The 20,430-nt window shown below is 39.0% G+C and overlaps 1 protein-coding gene across 2 annotated transcripts in view; it reads right to left on the reverse strand.

Moving 5' to 3' along the window:
• The window catches only part of rhbdf1a (rhomboid 5 homolog 1a (Drosophila)), an 89,311-nt gene that overhangs the window by 5,652 nt on the left and 63,229 nt on the right, over nucleotides 1–20,430 (reverse strand). For both annotated transcript variants that reach the window (XM_061981236.2, XM_061981237.2), the window contains 12 exons: nucleotides 18,651–18,857; nucleotides 15,697–15,819; nucleotides 15,457–15,620; nucleotides 12,637–12,888; nucleotides 12,452–12,563; nucleotides 10,679–10,753; nucleotides 10,364–10,525; nucleotides 10,196–10,296; nucleotides 7,148–7,211; nucleotides 4,763–4,857; nucleotides 4,605–4,680; nucleotides 4,446–4,546 (listed from right to left, as the gene is read on the reverse strand). In XM_061981236.2, the coding sequence (XP_061837220.1) occupies nucleotides 4,446–4,546; nucleotides 4,605–4,680; nucleotides 4,763–4,857; nucleotides 7,148–7,211; nucleotides 10,196–10,296; nucleotides 10,364–10,525; nucleotides 10,679–10,753; nucleotides 12,452–12,563; nucleotides 12,637–12,888; nucleotides 15,457–15,620; nucleotides 15,697–15,819; nucleotides 18,651–18,857 (1,532 nt within the window). The remainder of the gene's footprint in view (nucleotides 1–4,445; nucleotides 4,547–4,604; nucleotides 4,681–4,762; nucleotides 4,858–7,147; nucleotides 7,212–10,195; nucleotides 10,297–10,363; nucleotides 10,526–10,678; nucleotides 10,754–12,451; nucleotides 12,564–12,636; nucleotides 12,889–15,456; nucleotides 15,621–15,696; nucleotides 15,820–18,650; nucleotides 18,858–20,430) is intronic.

Raw genomic sequence — 20,430 nt, forward strand, 5'->3', positions numbered from 1 at the left:
ACGGAATACAATGATTTGCAAATCCTTTTCAAGCCATATTCAGTTGAATATGCTACAAAGACAAGATTTGATGTTCAAACTCATAAACTTTTTTTTTTTTTTCAAATAATAATTAACTTAGAATTTCATGGCTGCAACACGTGCCAAAGTAGTTGGGAAAGGGCATGTTCACCACTGTGTTACATGGCCTTTCCTTTTAACAACACTCAGTAAAGGTTTGGGAACTGAGGAGACACATTTTTGAAGCTTCTTTCCCATTCTTGCTTGATGTACAGCTTAAGTTGTTCAACAGTCCGGGGGTCTCCCTTCTGCTATTTTAGGCTTCATAATGCGCCACACATTTTCAATGGGAGACAGGTCTGGACTACAGGCAGGCCAGTCTAGTACCCGCACTCTTTTACTATGAAGCCACGTTGATGTAACACGTGGCTTGGCATTGTCTTGCTGAAATAAGCAGGGGCGTCCATGGTAACGTTGCTTGGATGGCAACATATGTTGCTCCAAAAGCTGTATTTACCTTTCAGCATTAATGGTGCCTTCACAGATGTGTAAGTTACCCATGTCTTGGCCACTAATACACCCCCATACCATCACACATGCTGTCTTTTACACTTTGCGCCTATAACAATACGGATGGTTCTTTTCCTCTTTGGTCCGGAGGACATGACGTCCACAGTTTCCAAAAACAATTTGAAATGTGGACTCATCAGACCACAGAACACTTTTCCACTTTGTATCAGTCCATCTTAGATGAGCTCAGGCCCAGCGAAGCCGACGGCGTTTCTGGGTGTTGTTGATAAACGGTTTTCGCCTTGCATAGGAGAGTTTTAACTTGCACTTACAGATGTAGCGACCAACTGTAGTTACTGACAGTGGGTTTCTGAAGTGTTCCTGAGCCCATGTGGTGATATCCTTTACACACTGATGTCGCTTGTTGATGCAGTACAGCCTGAGGGATCAAAGGTCACGGGCTTAGCTGCTTACTTGCAGTGATTTCTCCAGATTCTCTGAACCCTTTGATGATATTACGGAGCGTAGATGGTGAAATCCCTAAATTCCTTGCAATAGCTGGTTGAGAAAGGTTTTTCTTAAACTGTTCAACAATTTGCTCACGCATTTGTTGACAAAGTGGTGACCCTCGCCCCATCCTTGTTTGTGAATGACTGAGCATTTCATGGAATCTACTTTTATACCCAATCATGGCACCCACCTGTTCCCAATTAGCCTGCACACCTGTGGGATGTTCCAAATAAGTGTTTGATGAGCATTCCTCAACTTTATCACTATTTATTGCCACCTTTCCCAACTTCTTTGTCACGTGCATCAAATTCTAAAGTTAATGATTTTTTGCAAAAAAAAATGTTTATGAGTTTAAACATCAAATATGTTGTCTTTGTAGCATATTCAACTGAATATGGCTTGAAAAGGATTTGCAAATCATTGTATTCCGTTTATATTTACATCTAACACAATTTCCCAACTCATATGGAAACGAGGTTTGTAATACACTGCCCATATGCAGGACTATACTGCCTCTAAAAGGTACTGGTCCCCCCCATTTTAATGGGCATGACGATGCATTGTCGTCACGTGGTGACATTGCTGCTTTTACCAGCAGAGGAGCATGTTGGGCAGCGCACACACACAGAGTACTTACAAGCAGACACAGTGTGTAGACAGAAAAGCAGAGGAGCATGTTGGGCAGCGCACACACACAGAGTACTTACAAGCAGACACAGTGTGTAGACAGAAAAGGGAGAATGGACGCATTTTGGTGTAAAAAGTCAAGATAAAGGTGAAGTTATAACACTGAAACACCCTCAGGAAGAGCTGCTTTAACACATGCAGCTAACATCCATCCACAGTGTTTTACCTACTTCTAAATCACTAATCCTGGTCTCCATGGCGACAAATAAAGTAATTTTTCTTACAAGTATCATTATCACTGCGGGACGAGGAATAGCTAAACATGCTTCACTACACACCGTAGGAGGATACAATAGCTCACCACCGTCACAATGTAAACAAATGCCATGGGTGGATCTACACCTGACATCCACTGTAATGATACCAAGTACAAGAGTGTATCTAGTCGAAACTACTATGATTACGTCGATATTTTTTGGCATCACAACATCTTCTTTCGGGTTTTTAAAAATGTATATTATGTTTATAAAGTCAGGTGATATGTCCCTGGACACATGAGGACTTTGAATATGACCAATGTATGATCCTGTAACTACTTGGTATCACATCCATACCTAAATGTGTGGTATCATCCAAAACTAATGTCAAGTATCAAAGAAGAGAAGAATAAGTGATTATTACATTTGAACAGAAGTGTAGATAGAACATGTTCAAACAGATATTAACAGTAAATGAACAAGTAGATTAATCATTCATTTTTACAGTTTGTCCCTCATAATGTGTATAAAATAATAGGTGTATAAATGACACAATATGTTACTGCATACGACTAATTAGGAGTCTTTGTTTGTTTACTTACTACTAAAAGACAAGTTGTCTATTTTATTGAAGGACTAAATGACAATAATAAACATATGTTTCATCTACACTAACATTTGTTGTTACAATAAAGACAATAATGACATTTTTTGTGGTCCCCTTTATTTAGAAGAGTATGGAAAATGATGAAAAAGTATGTAAATACATGTTGGTACCAGTGACAAAATATTGGTATGGGGACAAGAGTGGTGCAAGGTGATAAGTGGTAGAAAGTCAAGTGCACGTGGTAGAGAAGGTAAAGTGCACGTGGTAGAGAAGGTAAAGTGCACGTGGTAGAGAAGGTAAAGTGCACGTGGTAGAGAAAGTCAAGTGCACGTGGTAGAGAAGGTAAAGTGCACGTGGTAGAGAAGGTAAAGTGCACGTGGTAGAGAAAGTCAAGTGCACGTGGTAGAGAAGGTAAAGTGCACGTGGTAGAGAAGGTAAAGTGCACGTGGTAGAGAAAGTCAAGTGCACGTGGTAGAGAAGGTAAAGTGCACGTGGTAGAGAAAGTCAAGTGCACGTGGTAGAGAAGGTAAAGTGCACGTGGTAGAGAAAGTCAAGTGCACGTGGTAGAGAAAGTAATCGTCCACTGCAGACTTGACTTGGTCTTAATGTGAGTGAAGCTTAATGAGGACACTTTCTTTAATTAGCAAAGCAAAAACCTGATGAGGTCGTCTTAACTGAGGTCAGCTTTCACACACACACACACACACACACACACACACACACACACACACACACACACACACACACACACACACACACACACACACACACACACACACACACACACACACACACACACACTCACTGGTACACACACACTGGTACACACACACAATGGTACACACACACTGGTACACACACACTGGTACACACTGGTACACACACACACACACACACACACACACTGGTACACACACACTGGTACACACACACTGGTACACACTGGTACACACACACACACACACACACACTGGTACACACACACTGGTACACACACACTGGTACACAGGCCCAACCTAATGAAATACAAGCAGCCAATCAAAAATGTGCATTTAATTTCCAGTGGCCTAAGAGTGGGACTGTATCATAGTGAGAGTGGGACTGTATCATAGTGAGAGTGGGACTGTATCATAGTGAGAGTGGGACTGTATCATAGTGAGAGTGGGACTGTATCATAGTGAGAGTGGGACTGTATCATAGTGAGAGTGGGACTGTATCATAGTGAGAGTGGGACTGTATCATAGTGAGAGTGGAACTGCATCATAGTGAGAGTGGGACTGTATCATAGTGAGAGTGGGACTGTATCATAGTGAGAGTGGGACTGTATCATAGTGAGAGTGGAACTGTATCATAGTGAGAGTGGGACTGTATCATAGTGAGAGTGGGACTGTATCATAGTGAGAGTGGGACTGTATCATAGTGAGAGTGGGACTGTATCATAGTGAGAGTGGGACTGTATCATAGTGAGAGTGGAACTGTATCATAGTGAGAGTGGGACTGTATCATAGTGAGAGTGGGACTGTATCATAGCGAGCAGCCTTTCTAATGTGATCCCCTCAGGCAGCTAATGAAGTGAAGCAAAATATTACAAACAGCTGTCAGTCATGAACTCCTCTCAGACAGTGTCAGTCATGAACACCTCTCAGACAGTGTCAGTCATGAACTCCTCTCAGACAGTGTCAGTCATGAACTCCTCTCAGAGAGTGTCAGTCATGAACCACTCTCACCTTTATTAAGAGTTAGAATGTATTAAAAAAAGACATTTCTTTGATAATGATTATGAATGATAGACAACAGCCTAGGTTAGAGTCTATAGAGCACCTTGTGGTGTATTTTCCATGACATAAAAGCACAACTAACACAGCAGCCTGGCAAAGTTTACTCCTTTGGGACAAATGAAGAAGTGTAGTTGCCATGGCAACACAAAGACTCACCCTGCGTGCAGGAAAAGAGAGAGCCACAGTCTGTAAAACTGATCCGGGATCTGAGGGTTGAGGAAAGGCAGCAGTCCGCACACGTCGTCCATGCAATGCACCTGCGACACACCTTTATTTTAGCACTCCATATAAGGGCAGAAGGATGTTTAGACTTACTTGGGAGCAAAGAGTGGCTTCTTCGTGAAAGTAGCCGTTCATGAAGTCACAATATTCCCGGGATGTGATTTCACACCTCGGAGAAGACAAGCTCTCATTCAAAAGTAATAGTAATAATAATAATAAATATATAGACTTGATTTTCTTAGCATCATTACCTTCCTTTGGTTCCGATGCAGCAGGGTCGTCCTGTGATGGTGCAGTCGATGTGAGGCAGGTTGGTGTGGTTCCCTGTGTTGTACCGCGTGCAGATCTACAAGCACAGGCACACATTTACCCTTTCACCTTTCACCTCACTGCCTAAACATTCTAATTGGCAGCTCAGATGTCCTTCAGAACTAGCAGGGATCCTGCCATCACATATCCTTGTGGCTCAAAACTAGCAGGGATCCTGCCATCACATATCCTTGTGGCTCAAAACTAGCAGGGATCCTGCCATCACATATCATTGTGGCTCAAAACTAGCAGGGATCCTGCCATCACATATCCTTGTGGCTCAAAACTAGCAGGGATCCTGCCATCACATATCCTTGTGGCTCAAAACTAGCAGGGATCCTGCCATCACATATCATTGTGGCTCAAAACTAGCAGGGATCCTGCCATCACATATCCTTGTGGCTCAAAACTAGCAGGGATCCTGCCATCACATATCCTTGTGGCTCAAAACTAGCAGGGATCCTGCCATCACATATCCTTGTGGCTCATTTCCACAAGTTAACATGACACAGTGAGTATTTACTCTTCACTCCTTTCTACCTACAGGCACGTCGGGTTGGACCTTATTCAAAATAAATAGTGTTCTTGCCTGATGGGGTTTAATATGATGTTTTGCAGCTATTACAGCTTCAACTCTTCTGGAAAGGCTGTCCACAAGGCTGCAGAGTGTCTTTATATCTTCTGGGAAGGCTGTCCACAAGGTTGCAGAGTATATTTATAGCAATTTTCCATCATTCTTCCAAAAGCGCATTGGTGAGGTCACACACTGATGTTGCTGGCTCTCAGTCTCCGTTCTAATTCATCCCAAAGGTGTTCTATCGGCTTCAGGTCAGGACTCTGTGCAGGCCAGTCAAGTTCATCCACACCAGACTCTGTCATCCATGTCTTTATGGACCTTGCTTTGTGCACAGTCATGTTGGAAGAGGAAGGGCCCGATCCAAACTGTTCCCACAAGGTTGGAAGCATGGAATTGTCCAAAATGTTTTGGTATCCTGGAGCATTTAAAGTTCCTTTCACTGGAAGCCCAACTCCTGAAAAACAACCCCACACCATAATTCCTCCTCCACCAAATGTCACACTCGGCACAATGCAGTGAGAAAAGTAGCGTTCTCCTGGCAACCTCCAAAGCCAGACTGGTCCATCAGATTGCCAGATGGGAAAGTGTGATTCATCAGTCTAGAGAAGGCGTCTCCACTGCTCCAGTGGTGTCGTGCTTTACACCACTGCATCCCACGCTTTGCATTGGACTTGGTGATGTATGGCTTAGATGCAGCTGCCCGGCCATGGAAAGCCATTCCATGAAGCTCTCTGCGTACTGTACGTGGGCTAATTGGAAGGTGACATGAAGTTTGGAGCTGTGTAGCAAGTGACTGTGCAGAAAGTCTTTGCACTATTCTGACGTGGCCTACCACTTGGTGGCTGAGTTGCTGTTGTTCCCAAACTCTTCACTTTTCTTAGAATAAAGTTGACTTTGGAATATTTAGGACTGGATTTGTTGGCATCCTATGCCAGTTCCAGAGAGCGGCCCATTCTTTCACACATGTTTGTAGAAACAGTCTCCATGCCTAAGTGCTTGATTTGATACACCTGTGATTAGTGATTAGGACACCTGCTTCTCATCGTTTGGATGGCTGGCCAAATACTTTTGGCAATATAGTGTATTTGCAAGCAGGAAGAAGTTCAGAATAGCATCAGCTTCCTGGTGTTAAACATTGCCCAAAAATCAACAGAGTTCTTGCTCTTAAAAGCAAATAGTCAGTGAAAATGTGTTCATTTGAAATCAAAAGGGTTCTTGCCCGGTAAAAAGTGAAGCTTGGTTCAGAATTGTGAAATATTTCTGCATCTTTTAGAATGGAAAGAGTTCTTTTAGGTTTGGTTGGTATCAACAATCAGTCATCAACAATTGTATCATCAGAGAAATGGACATTGAAAGAGTGTAGGTGTGACTTGCTAGGATATGTAGTGGACATAGAGAGAGAGAGAGAGAGATCAGAAGGCATAAGAAAAAGTATCTACATTTGATTATTAACAATCCGGGGAGGGTGTTAGTTTAGGGTTGAAGTTGCCTGGAGGTGAACTTTTAGTGCGGATTTGAAGGAGGATAGAGATGCCCTTTCTTTTCCACCTGTTGGGAGTGCATTCCACATTGATGTGGCATAGAAGGAGAATGAGTTAAGACCTTTGTTAGATGGGAATGTGGGTTTAACGTGGTTAGTGGAGCTCCCCCTGGTGTTGTGGTTATGGCGCTCATTCACGTTAAGGAAGTAGCATGCTAGTTAGCAACAAACAAGCTAATAAAAGCAATAGCATTCTGTCATTGCACTCACTGGCCACTTGGTGATGTCATCAGGCCACTCGTGAGGAGAGACAGAGGCAGGCTCCAGACATATCCTGAAATAACAACAAAGAAATACTAATGCTCTATATTGATGTACAATAATGTACAGTATAATGATGTACAATAATGTACAGTATAATGATGTACATTGATGTACAATAATGTACAGTATAATGATGTACAATAATGTACAGTATAATGATGTACATTAGTGTATAATGATGTACAATGATGTATAACGTGTATATTGGTGTACAATAATGTACAGTATAATGATGTACATTGGTGTACAATGATACACAGTATAATGATGTATATTGGTGTATAATGCTGTACAATGATGTACAGTACAATGGTGGATATTGGTTTATAATGATGTACATTGGTGTATAATGATGTACAATTATGTACAATATAATGGTGTATAATGTACAGTATTAAGATGTATATTGGTGTTTAATGATGTATAATGGTATATAACAGTGGATATTGGTGTAGAATGGTGTATAATGGTGTATAATGAGTATAATGGTGTATAATGATGTATAATGATGCATAATGGTGTATAATGGTGTATAATGAGTATAATGGTGTATAATGGTGTATAATGATGTATAATGATGCATAATGGTGTGTAATGGTGTATAATGGTGTACAATTATGTACAATATAATGGTGTATAATGTACAGTATTAAGATGTATATTGGTGTTTAATGATGTATAATGGTATATAACAGTGGATATTGATGTAGAATGGTGTATAATGATGTATAATGGTGTATAATGGTGTATAATGAGTATAATGGTGTATAATGGTGTATAATGGTGTATAATGGTGTGTGATGGTGTATAATGATGTATAATGACATATAATGGTGTGTAATGATGTATAATGACGAATAATGGTGTGTAATGATGTATAATGGTGTATAATGATGTATAATGATGTTCAGTGGTCTCCTTACAGTGACAGCATTTCATTTACATTTATGTCAATTTTCTCAAATTATTTAGCTTTTTTTTTTGCGTATTGTGTTTTATTGGCCAATTATGTGATGAGGTCTGTGGTTACGTTTATTTACTTTACTTTGTTTGTTGCTTGTAGTGATTATTGATTTGATCTGTGGTTACGTTTATTTACTTTACTTTGTTTGTTACTTGTAGTGATTATTGATTTGGAATACTGTGTCAAATAAAAAGTAGTCATGGTCTTTTTTCACTCATCTGCTTCATCGTCACAAGCTCCGGAATTTCTATGCATGTTGTGTTGCCCAATAATCATTGTTTACATTCTTATATTTACATCATCATTGTTTACATTCTTATATTTACATCATCATTGTTTACATTCTTATATTTACATCATCATTGTTTTACTTGATTATATTTCTATGCATGTTGCGTGGCCCAATAATCATTGTTTACATTCTTATATTTACATCATCATTGTTTACATTTTATATTTACATCATCATTGTTTACATTCTTATATTTACATCATCATTGTTTACATTCTTATATTTACATCATCATTGTTTTACTTGATTATATTTCTATGCATGTTGCGTGGCCCAATAATCATTGTTTACATTCTTATATTTACATCATCATTGTTTACATTTTATATTTACATCATCATTGTTTACATTCTTATATTTACATCATCATTGTTTACATTTTATATTTACATCATCATTGTTTACATTCTTATATTTACATCATCATTGTTTACATTCTTATATTTACATCATCATTGTTTACATTTTATATTTACATCATCATTGTTTACATTCTTATATTTACATCATCATTGTTTACATTCTTATATTTACATCATCATTGTTTTACTTGATTATATTTCTATGCATGTTGCGTGGCCCAATAATCATTGTTTACATTCTTATATTTACATCATCATTGTTTACATTCTTATATTTACATCATCATGAGAAACCATAATAGAAATGTAAATAAAAATGTGATGAATTGTCCAGCCCTACAGTATGGTGGTGGTCCTGATGGTGTATGAAGGTGCATATTGAAGTATATAGATGGTACCTGGGGTCCTGATGGTGTATTAAGGTGCATATTGAAATATATAGATGGTACCTGGGGTCCTGATGGTGTATTAAGGTGCATATTGAAGTATATAGATGGTGTATTAAGGTGCATATTGAAGTATATAGATGGTACCTGGGGTCCTGATGGTGTATTAAGGTGCATATTGAAGTATATAGATGGTGTATTAAGGTGCATATTGAAGTATATAGATGGTACCTGGGGTCCTGATGGTGTATGAAGGTGCATATTGAAGTATATAGATGGTACCTGGGGTCCTGATGGTGTATTAAGGTGCATATTGAAGTATATAGATGGTACCTGGGGTCCTGATGGTGTATGAAGGTGCATATTGAAGTATATAGATGGTACCTGGGGTCCTGATGGTGTATGAAGGTGCATATTGAAGTATATAGATGGTACCTGGGGTCCTGATGGTGTATTAAGGTGCATATTGAAGTATATAGATGGTACCTGGGGTCCTGATGGTGTATTAAGGTGCATATTGAAGTATATAGATGGTGTATTAAGGTGCATATTGAAGTATATAGATGGTACCTGGGGTCCTGATGGTGTATTAAGGTGCATATTGAAGTATATAGATGGTGTATTAAGGTGCATATTGAAGTATATAGATGGTGTATTGAGGTGCATATTGAAGTATATAGATGGTACCTGGGGTCCTGATGGTGTATTAAGGTGCATATTGAAGTATATAGATGGTGTATTAAGGTGCATATTGAAGTATATAGATGGTGTATTGAGGTGCATATTGAAGTATATAGATGGTACCTGGGGTCCTGATGGTGTATTAAGGTGCATATTGAAGTATATAGATGGTACCTGGGGTCCTGATGGTGTATTAAGGTGCATATTGAAGTATATAGATGGTGTATTAAGGTGCATATTGAAGTATATAGATGGTACCTGGGGTCCTGATGGTGTATTAAGGTGCATATTGAAGTATATAGATGGTACCTGGGGTCCTGATGGCAGACAGAACCATACTGCCTGTCTTTGCCGTCTAAGTGAGGCACGCTGGAATGGCGCGGCCACTTGACCCACACAGCCAGAGTGCTCTGCAGGACACGCAGGAGAGGTAAGAATCCCTCAGCGTGTCACAAGTGGAGATGTGTATGTACCCACTGAGCACTCTTCCTCTGAGGTTTGCACGCAGCCCGAGCGGTCGTTGCGCACGCAGCACGCCGAGTTGCGTTCGATGGCTCGTTTTTCCCTGATGAAGTCATGCACTTGCTTGTCCTGCCTCATGCACGGAGAGTATTTGGCCCCCAAGTGGATCAGATCCTCCTGTGGGGGAAGTAGAGAGTAACAAGGCTGCACTGCCACCTGCTGGACAAGGTGTGTCACTGCACAGTGAAGCATAACTTGCTGACAAGCAGAAATAAACAAACTCCTCCAGCTTTGCACCAAAATGGAACAGCTTTTATTTCTTGTGCTTACCGAGCTCGGTCCGATCCAGAAGTTCTCCTGCTGCACAAACTTGACATTTTCGTACACACCTTTGTTTCTTAAAACCTGGGAGGTACATAAGATCCTCTTTGTTAATGAATCCAGCACAATCATTATCACATGCACAGAATGATGGCTTCTCACCTTATCTTCTTCTTCCTGTTTACCAACTCTATACCATCTTCTAATATTTACCTACTTTTTTTACCTTCTCCTGCCTATGTCTACCAGCTTATACCTACTTTTTTAAACATCTTCTACTTGTTCTTACTTTCTCCTGCCTATGTTTACCTACTCTATACCATCTTTTACCTATGTTCACCTACTTGTTTTAAACATCTTTGTACCTACTTTTGTTTACCTACTTTTGTTTGTTGAATCTGTTTTTATCTTTTTCTGCCTATGTTGAACTACTTTTTTAACCATATTTTAGCTACTTTTGACATCTTTTACCTATTTTTACCCACTTTTTAACCATCTTTGACCTACTTTGTTTACCTTCTTCTGCCTGTTTACGTACTCCATACCATCATTTACCTGCTTATTTTTTTACCATCTTTTACCTATATCTAACCACTTTTTAAACTATATTTTACCTACTTTTTTGACCTTCTTCTGCCTATGTTTACGTACTCCATACCATCATTTACCTGCTTATTTTTTTTACCATCTTTTACCTATATTTAACCACTTTTTAAACTATATTTTACCTACTTTTTTACCTTCTTCTGCATATGTTTACTTACTCTATTCCATCATATACCTACTTTTTTTTTTACCATCTTTTACCTATATTTAACCACTTTTTAAATTATATTTTACCTATGTTTTTTTTTTACCTTCTTCTGCATATGTTTACCTACTCTATACCATCTTTTACCTATATTCACCTACTTTTTAAAACATCTTTTACCTGTTTACCTACTTTTTCTTACCTTCTCCTGGCTATGTTTACCTACGCTATACCATCATTTACCTACCTTTTCTTTTTTAAACCATTTTTTACCTATATTTAACCACTTTTTTAACTGTCTTTTACCTACCTTTTTTACCTTCTTACTGCTGTTTACCTACTCTATACCATTTTTTAAATCTATGTTTTGTTTACCTTCTGCATATGTTTACCTACTCTACACCATCATTTACCTACTTTTTTTTTTACCATCTTTTACCCATGTTTACCTCCTTTTTTTACCTTCTTATCGCTGTTTACCTACTCTATACCATTTTGATCTATGTTTCATTCACCTTTTTCTGCTTATTTTTGCGTACTTGTTTACCTTCGTCTGCTTAGGTTTAGCTACTTTATACCACCTTTTACCTATGTGTACCTTCTTCTGCCTGTTTACTTACTCTCTACCATATTTCACCAATGTTTACCGACTTGTTTAACTTCTACTGCCTATTTACCTACTCTATGCCATATGTTTACCTACTCATTTACCTTCGTCTGCCTATGTTTACCTACTTTATGCCATCTTTTACCTATGTTTACCTTCTTCTACTTAGGGATACCTACTTTACACCATATTTTACATGACTTGTTTACCTTCTTCTGCATATGTTTACCTTTTCTATAGCATATTTGACCCATGTTTACTTTCTTCTGCCCATGTTTACCTACTTTATACCATCTTTTACCTGTTAACCATCTTCTGCCTATGTTTACCCACTTTGGTGTGCCTAGGTTGACCTACTCTCCACCATATTGACTGTAATGCATAATAATAATGATGATGATTATTATTAAGAGAGTAGACTTACAGAATCAACCGTCTCGTGCTGGGAGAAGCCCACCGGTGCGATCCCGTAGATGCAGACGGCCAGGATAGTGATGAGCAAGTGGACAAAGGTGATCCAGTAGGTAAAAAAAGGCCTGCAGGAAGGGGACAGTTGGTGAGGTGAGGTGAGGTGAGGTGAGGTGCGTATGAAAGGCTGCGTGGGCGCACCTGTGGTCGTCCATGTCTTCTATCTGTCTCTTCACGTAGCTGTCGATGCGCTTGCGGTACGTGCGGTTGGTCAGCTTGCCGACCATCCCCAGTCCGTACGGCCTCTTCTCCCGGGCGAAAAGCTTCTTGACGGGCACTACAATCCGCTGGCCGCGCCGCTGACCGTTGACACTCACCACCTCCTGGCGCAGGGGCACCTTCGGGGGACCGGGCGTTCCTTCTTTGGCTTTACGCCACCCTCGCTCTAAAGGCCTGAGTGACAAAAGATCGGTAAGAGGTAGTCAAAGACACTTCACTTGTTAAATATGCCTTAAAACCTATGACGTCATCCCATCATTTGCATAATTGGCCATGACACATGTGCATGTATTTGCCCCACAAATAAAAAACTACTCTTACACATGAAACATTTAAAGCATTTTTGACAATTCTTTGCACCTTTACAGTAGGAACCCTGAGAACGCCAGCTTTGAATTCAGATAAATACCTTTTTCTTCTTCTTTCTCACAAAAGCTTCAGTAAAACTAGCTGAAAAATGCACTTTTCTAGAAAACATCAAAAATATAGTGGAAGCACAGTCACATAACATATGATGAACATCTTCAACCCTTTTTTATTTTTATTGAGACAAAGATTATGTATGTATTTAATGTTTGTATGTTATATTATGTATTTGTTCACTGTTCTGTTACAGAGAACAAGGAAATGGGATAAAACTGCTATGGAATGAAAAGGGGTAGAATTAAATAAGCTCTGCTTCTTCCTACTCCTTTTCAGACGTGCTGTAATGAAAGAAGTGGAACTGTGTGATGCATCACATTGTATCGTACGAATGTTCCACTCAAACTGAAACTCAACTGAACTCTACGGGGCCAATTTAACAAAGACAAGGAGGCGACTTGTCCAGGGTGTACCCCGCCTCCCGCCCGAGTGCTGCTGGGAAAGGCTCGTTCTCGCTCATCCATGCTGACCGGACGTTGGCCAGGGGCTTGTGGGCAGCCTAGGACGGAGTCGGCTCTCTTGGTCTGTTCCTGTCCCTGGCTGGAGCATCACGCCAAGTATGTGGGTGTTAAGATGCTCTTTTTGTTTTGTTCTTTGTCCATGTATCATTTATTTGGCTCATTTTTTGTTTTTTATCATTTATGATTATTTGTTGTATGTAGAAATAGTAATGCTGAGGTTGCATCAGCTCTGTGCTCCTCACCGTCTCTTATGTCCTTTAATGTTTTTGCCTACTTCTTTGTGACTGCACTGCAAGCACATGCTTTTGAAGAGCGGCAGCAGATCACAGGAGTTTTCATCATTTCACAATAGAGCTACTGTGTGTCAAACTATTTCCCTTGTGGATCCATATAGTTTTTCTAAGTCTGAGTAAAAAATACATGGAATGTGTAGACAGATACATGCATTTCTTACAACAATAATACATTATTTAATCTTGTTCTCAACTGACCCAGCAAACTTTTCAGTAGCATAACAATTTTTTTTTCAAGAAAAACTGTAAAAAAAAAAGAAAAAGAAAAGTTGATTACTTTTAAGCCTTTTCAAAAAATCTAATCAAGAAGAATTATAAAGGGCTGTTAAAAATACATGTTTAGGGAAATGTTTTCTTTTTTTTTTTTCAAAAATATCACATTTTAGAAATGCACAAGCTTACACTTTGCAGGTGAATACATAGAAAGTATACTGTGCTATCTAAAAGAAGCAGCACTAAATAAATAGAAAGTATACTGTGCCATCTAAAAGAAGCATCAGGGGACTTCTCTCCATGGACGTTTTATCAAAGACAAAATTGTAATTATTGTCCAATATATATATATTTTTTTACTTTTATCAAAGACAATATCAATTGGCATATTTTTATGCACATTTAATGGTTGTACAGTATACAGTGTATTTCTTTACTTTTATCAATGACAAAATTAATTAGCACATTTCTGTGCACATTTAATGGTCATACTACTGTATATACAGTACATTGTATATAGACTCACCTTCTCATTTCAATGCAATCTTTTCTTTATTTTCATGACTATTTACATTGTAGATTGTCACATCAAAACTATGACACCTGTGAAGTGAAAACCATTTCAGGTGACTACCTCTCGAAGCTCATGGAGAGAATGCCAAGAGTGTGCAAAGCAGTAATCAGAGCAAAGGGTGGCTATTTTGAAGAAACTAGAATATAAAACATGTTATTTCACCTTTTTTTGTTACGTACATAACTCCACGTGTTCATTCATAGTTTTGATGTGACAATCTACAATAGATAGATAGTACTTTATTGATTCCTTCAGGAGAGTGTAAATAGTCATGAAAATAAAGAAAACACATTGAATGAGAAGGTGTCCAAACTTTTGGCCTGTACTATATATATACACACATATATATATATATATATATATATGTATATATATATATATATATATATATATATATATATATATATATATATATAGAACTTTTGAAAATGATTTCAGGTAAAAGCATGAAATAAAAATAAATGCATGGAAACCCTCAAAAAATGTGTAGTAATACACATTTCTTATGTCATAGACCCATTACTAATTTTTTTTCTCTCTCAATGGAACAAGCTAACTATCCAATATCATAACTGCTTTTTTGTAAAATACATTTTCCAAAACATTTAATCACTTTTAACATTTTTTAAAATAAGAATAATTCAAACGTGAGCTTTTTCCAACATTTCAAGCACTTAGAAAAGCCAGAAGTATAAAACACACATTTAGGGATTCCTTTTTCCAAGTCCAAGACTTTGCAGAAGAAGAAATGCAGTATTTCCGGGGAAGTTGGACTTACAGCATTAGGTGACTTCGCTCCAGAGCCATCTTATCCAGCGCACTTCCTGTCAGCTCTGTCTCCTCCTTCTTGTTGCCGTGATCCGCCTCCTTCAGGGCCGCCTCTGACGCCGACTCGAAAACCTCGTCAGCGTACGTGGACAGCTCCTCAGGCATTAAAATATCCTACAGGGCGTAAAATACTTCTGCATATGCAAAGAAAAACACCTTCTAATACGTCCACGGTCAGGAGGAGGCTTACTCGGGCAAAGAAGGAGGTATCTAACTCATCAGGAAAGTCCAGGATGTCTTCCTCCATGAAGCTGGCAGGAGTAAAACTGCGTCTATGGGCCCGTCGCAGCGTGCTGTCCCGTATGGAGCGACCCTGGCCCACAAAACATACTGCCATTACAAGCTTGCTACACACTAAACATACTGCCATTACAAGCTTGCTACACACTAAACATACTGCCATTACAAGCTTGCTACACACTAAACATACTGTCATTACAAGCTTGCTACACACTAAACATACTGCCATTACAAGCTTGCTATACACTAAACATACTGTCATTACAAGCTTGCTACACACTAAACATACTGCCATTACAAGCTTGCTACACACTAAACATACTGCCATTACAAGCTTGCTACACACTAAACATACTGCCATTACAAGCTTGCTACACACTAAACATACTGTCATTACAAGCTTGCTACACACTAAACATACTGCCATTACAAGCTTGCTACACACTAAACATACTGCCATTACAAGCTTGCTACACACTAAACATACTGTCATTACAAGCTTGCTACACACTAAACATACTGTCATTACAAGCTTGCTACACACTAAACATACTGCCATTACAAGCTTGCTACACACTAAACATACTGCCATTACAAGCTTGCTACACACTAAACATACTGCCATTACAAGCTTGCTACACACTAAACATACTGTCATTACAAGCTTGCTACACACTAAACATACTGTCATTACAAGCTTGCTACACACTAAACATACTGCCATTACAAGCTTGCTACACACTAAACATACTGCCATTACAAGCTTGCTACACACTAAACATACTGTCATTACAAGCTTGCTACACACTAAACATACTGTCATTACAAGCTTGCTACACACTAAACATACTGCCATTACAAGCTTGCTACACACTAAACATACTGTCATTACAAGCTTGCTACACACTAAACATACTGCCATTACAAGCTTGCTACACACTAAACATACTGCCATTACAAGCTTGCTACACACTAAACATACTGCCATTACAAGCTTGCTACACACTAAACATACTGTCATTACAAGCTTGCTACACACTAAACATACTGTCATTACAAGCTTGCTACACACTAAACATACTGCCATTACAAGCTTGCTACACACTAAACATACTGCCATTACAAGCTTGCTACACACTAAACATACTGTCATTACAAGCTTGCTACACACTAAACATACTGTCATTACAAGCTTGCTACACACTAAACATACTGCCATTACAAGCTTGCTACACACTAAACATACTGCCATTACAAGCTTGCTACACACTAAACATACTGTCATTACAAGCTTGCTACACACTAAACATACTGTCATTACAAGCTTGCTACACACAACATGAGGCCTCCTTAAAACAATGTCAATGGTACCTACGCTCCCACATACTGACACAAATACAGTACATACATACATACTGACACAAATACAGTACATACATACACAAATACAGTACATACAGACACAAATACAGTACATAGACACACATGCAGTACATACATACACAAATACAGTACATACATACTGACACAAATACAGTACATACAGACACACTCAGTTTGTACATCCACACGCACATTCACTGTACAAACATACATATACACATACTGTACATAGACATACATACATACATATACACATACTGTACATATACATACATACATATACTGTACATATGCATTCACTGTACAAACATACATATACACATACAAGTAGATAAACAAACATACATATACACATACTGTACATATAGAAGTACATATACAAACATACATATACTGTACATATACATACATACATATACACATAATGTACATATACAAGTACATATACATACATACATATACTCATGCACATAATCAGGTTTCATCAAACATACATTGACGTTGTTGCCCTAGGGTAAACTGGGTAACACATGGCACACTGACATGTTTACCGTGAATTGATTAACGTGGACCCCGACTTAAACAAGTATAAAAACTTATTGGGGTGTTACCATTTAGTGGTCAATTGTACGGAATATGTACTGTACTGTGCAATCTACTAATAAAAGTCTCAATCAATCAAAAAACCTATTGTTACTATAACAATCTACAAGGTTAATGTAGGTTGCTTCTCTTTCTTCCCCTCCATTTTTCTGCATTATTTCGTATCTCTAGTTATCATTATGTACATATATGTATTGTTGCATTTGAACAACTGTATTGTTGATAATAGAAGTCATTATTGTTATTATTCATTATCAATAGTGATATTTCTATTGGTATTTGTATTGATCCATTTGTAGTGTAATAATGTTCATTGTCATTTCTGTATTATTATTTATTTCACTAACTGCTTCTTTGATATCACTTTTACTATCATATTTGTACTTATCCTATTTGCTGATGTTGTTCTATTGTTGTTGTTGTTGTTATTGTTTTTGTCTCTCTGTCTTATCCCCCTCTTGTCCCCACAATTTCCCCCTCTGTCTTCCTTTTTCTCTCTTTCTATCCCCTCCTGCTCCGGCCCGGCTGCACCAAATGATAATATAAATACATTTAATAAAGTCAAATACAAATAATAATATAAATACATTTAATAAAGTCAAATACAAATAATAATATAAATACATTTAATGAAGTCAAATACAAATAAAAATATAAACACATTTAATAAAGTCAAATACAAATAATAATATAAATACATTTAATAAAGTCAAATACAAATAAGGCAACAAGAGAAGTATCCTACACTTCTCTTGTGTACATCAGATATAGATCATCTACATCTACATCATGTAAAGTCCATGTGTACATCAGATATAGATCATCTACATCAGATATAGATCATCTACATGAGATATAGATATAGATCATGTATGATTTAGCTGACAGGACAAAAGAATCCAAAGATATCCCACCCACCTTGACGAGAGCCGCCGCCGCCCTGAAGCTCATCTTGGCCACAGACTCTCTCTTGCGTCGACGAGGCATTCTATTGAGGCCTGAGCGTGAGCTGGTGAAGGAGCAGAGAGATGTGGCCCCGGGGGTGATGGGGGTCTGTGGCACGCTGTAGCCGTCCACCTCCTCCACCATGCGGAAGGCTCGGCCTCGTGCCAGCGGGTCCACGATCTGATCAGGACGGAAAGAAGACATTTGGACAAGGAAGACTAATCCACATTTCAGTTGAGTGGAAGATCTAAAGTCAAACATAAAGCTATCAGTTTGAACATCAGCTCAGTGGGCCTCTTAAGTCTTCTGCTTTGACACAACTGAAGTCTTCTGCTTTGACACAACTGAAGTCACAACTTAAGTCTTCTGCTTTGACACAACTGAAGTCTTCTGCTTTGACACAAGGCCAAATGGCAAAAAGGGATGATAACCATAGAAGCAGACATTTTACTTACAGGGATGAGTATTGTTCACATTTCAACTGATACAGTACTCATTCCTGGTACCTGGGCGTGTATCGACGCCTCGGTTTCCTTGGACACACCCTCGCTCATCCATGCGGACTGGACATTGGCTGAGAGTTGGTGGGTGGCCGTGGGTGGAGTCGGCTCTCTTGGTTGCTTTGTTGGGTCCACTCCTGTCTCTGGCCATGCTCCCCCAACCCAGCAGGCGATGGCGTGGAACGCCACCACAGTATGTGTGGGTGTGGAAATGATGCCTTTGTTTGGTTGCTTGTCTATGCATGGTGCAATGGTGTCTATGCATGGTGCAATGGTGTCTATGCATGGTGCAATGGTGTCTATGCATGGTGCAATGGTGTCTATGCATGGTGCAATGGTGTCTATGCATGGTGCAATGGTGTCTATGCATGGTGCAATGGTGTCTATGCATGGTGCAATGGTGTCTATGCATGGTGCAATGGTGTCTATGCATGGTCCAATGGTGTCTATGCATGGTGCAATGGTGTCTATGCATGGTGCAATGGTGTCTATGCATGGTCCAATGGTGTCTATGCATGGTGCAATGGTGTCTATGCATGGTGCAATGGTGTCTATGCATGGTGCAATGGTGGCTATGCATGGTGCAATGGTGTCTATGCATGGTGCAATGGTGTCTATGCATGGTGCAATGGTGTCTATGCACAATGTATATTATTGCTTGATTATTTCTTCTTCTTGTTTGACTTTTGTGGCTGGTTGCATCAGTTCTGCTCTTTTAATGTCTTTAATGTCCTTCGATGTTTCCCTCTTACACACATGTTTATGTGTGCTATGGCTATGAGGTTTTTTCCCCCTTGGGCCCAGGCTTAGACTGAATATATATATATTTTTTCAGCAATCCTGTTCTGTCTCCCTGTAATATGTGATCCTGTTCTGTCTCCCTGTAGTGTTTGATCCAGTTCTGTCTCCCTGTAATGTTTGATCCTGTTCTGTCTCCCTGTAACGTTTGTCTGCTCTTGAATGGGATTGTGCAGAAAATCTTCATTTCCCCTCGGGGATGAATAAAGTATTTGTGATTGTGATCGTGATCAATACCTGTCCTCTACCATACCAATTCTTTAGCACTTATGTGTGTGTTAACAAATATTCTATCCATCCATGTTCTACCGCTTGTCCCTCTTTTGGAGTTGCTGGAGCTTATCTCAGCTGCAATTATTTTTGATAATAAAATCAGATTTATTATTGAAAAAGGACAACTGCTGTCCAGTTGTTAAATGTTGTTTCTTTGTCACATTTGCAGGTATGACACTAAG

This window comes from Nerophis lumbriciformis, linkage group LG32 (genome assembly GCF_033978685.3).
Source record: "Nerophis lumbriciformis linkage group LG32, RoL_Nlum_v2.1, whole genome shotgun sequence".
In the NCBI taxonomy this organism is placed as follows: domain Eukaryota; kingdom Metazoa; phylum Chordata; class Actinopteri; order Syngnathiformes; family Syngnathidae; genus Nerophis; species Nerophis lumbriciformis.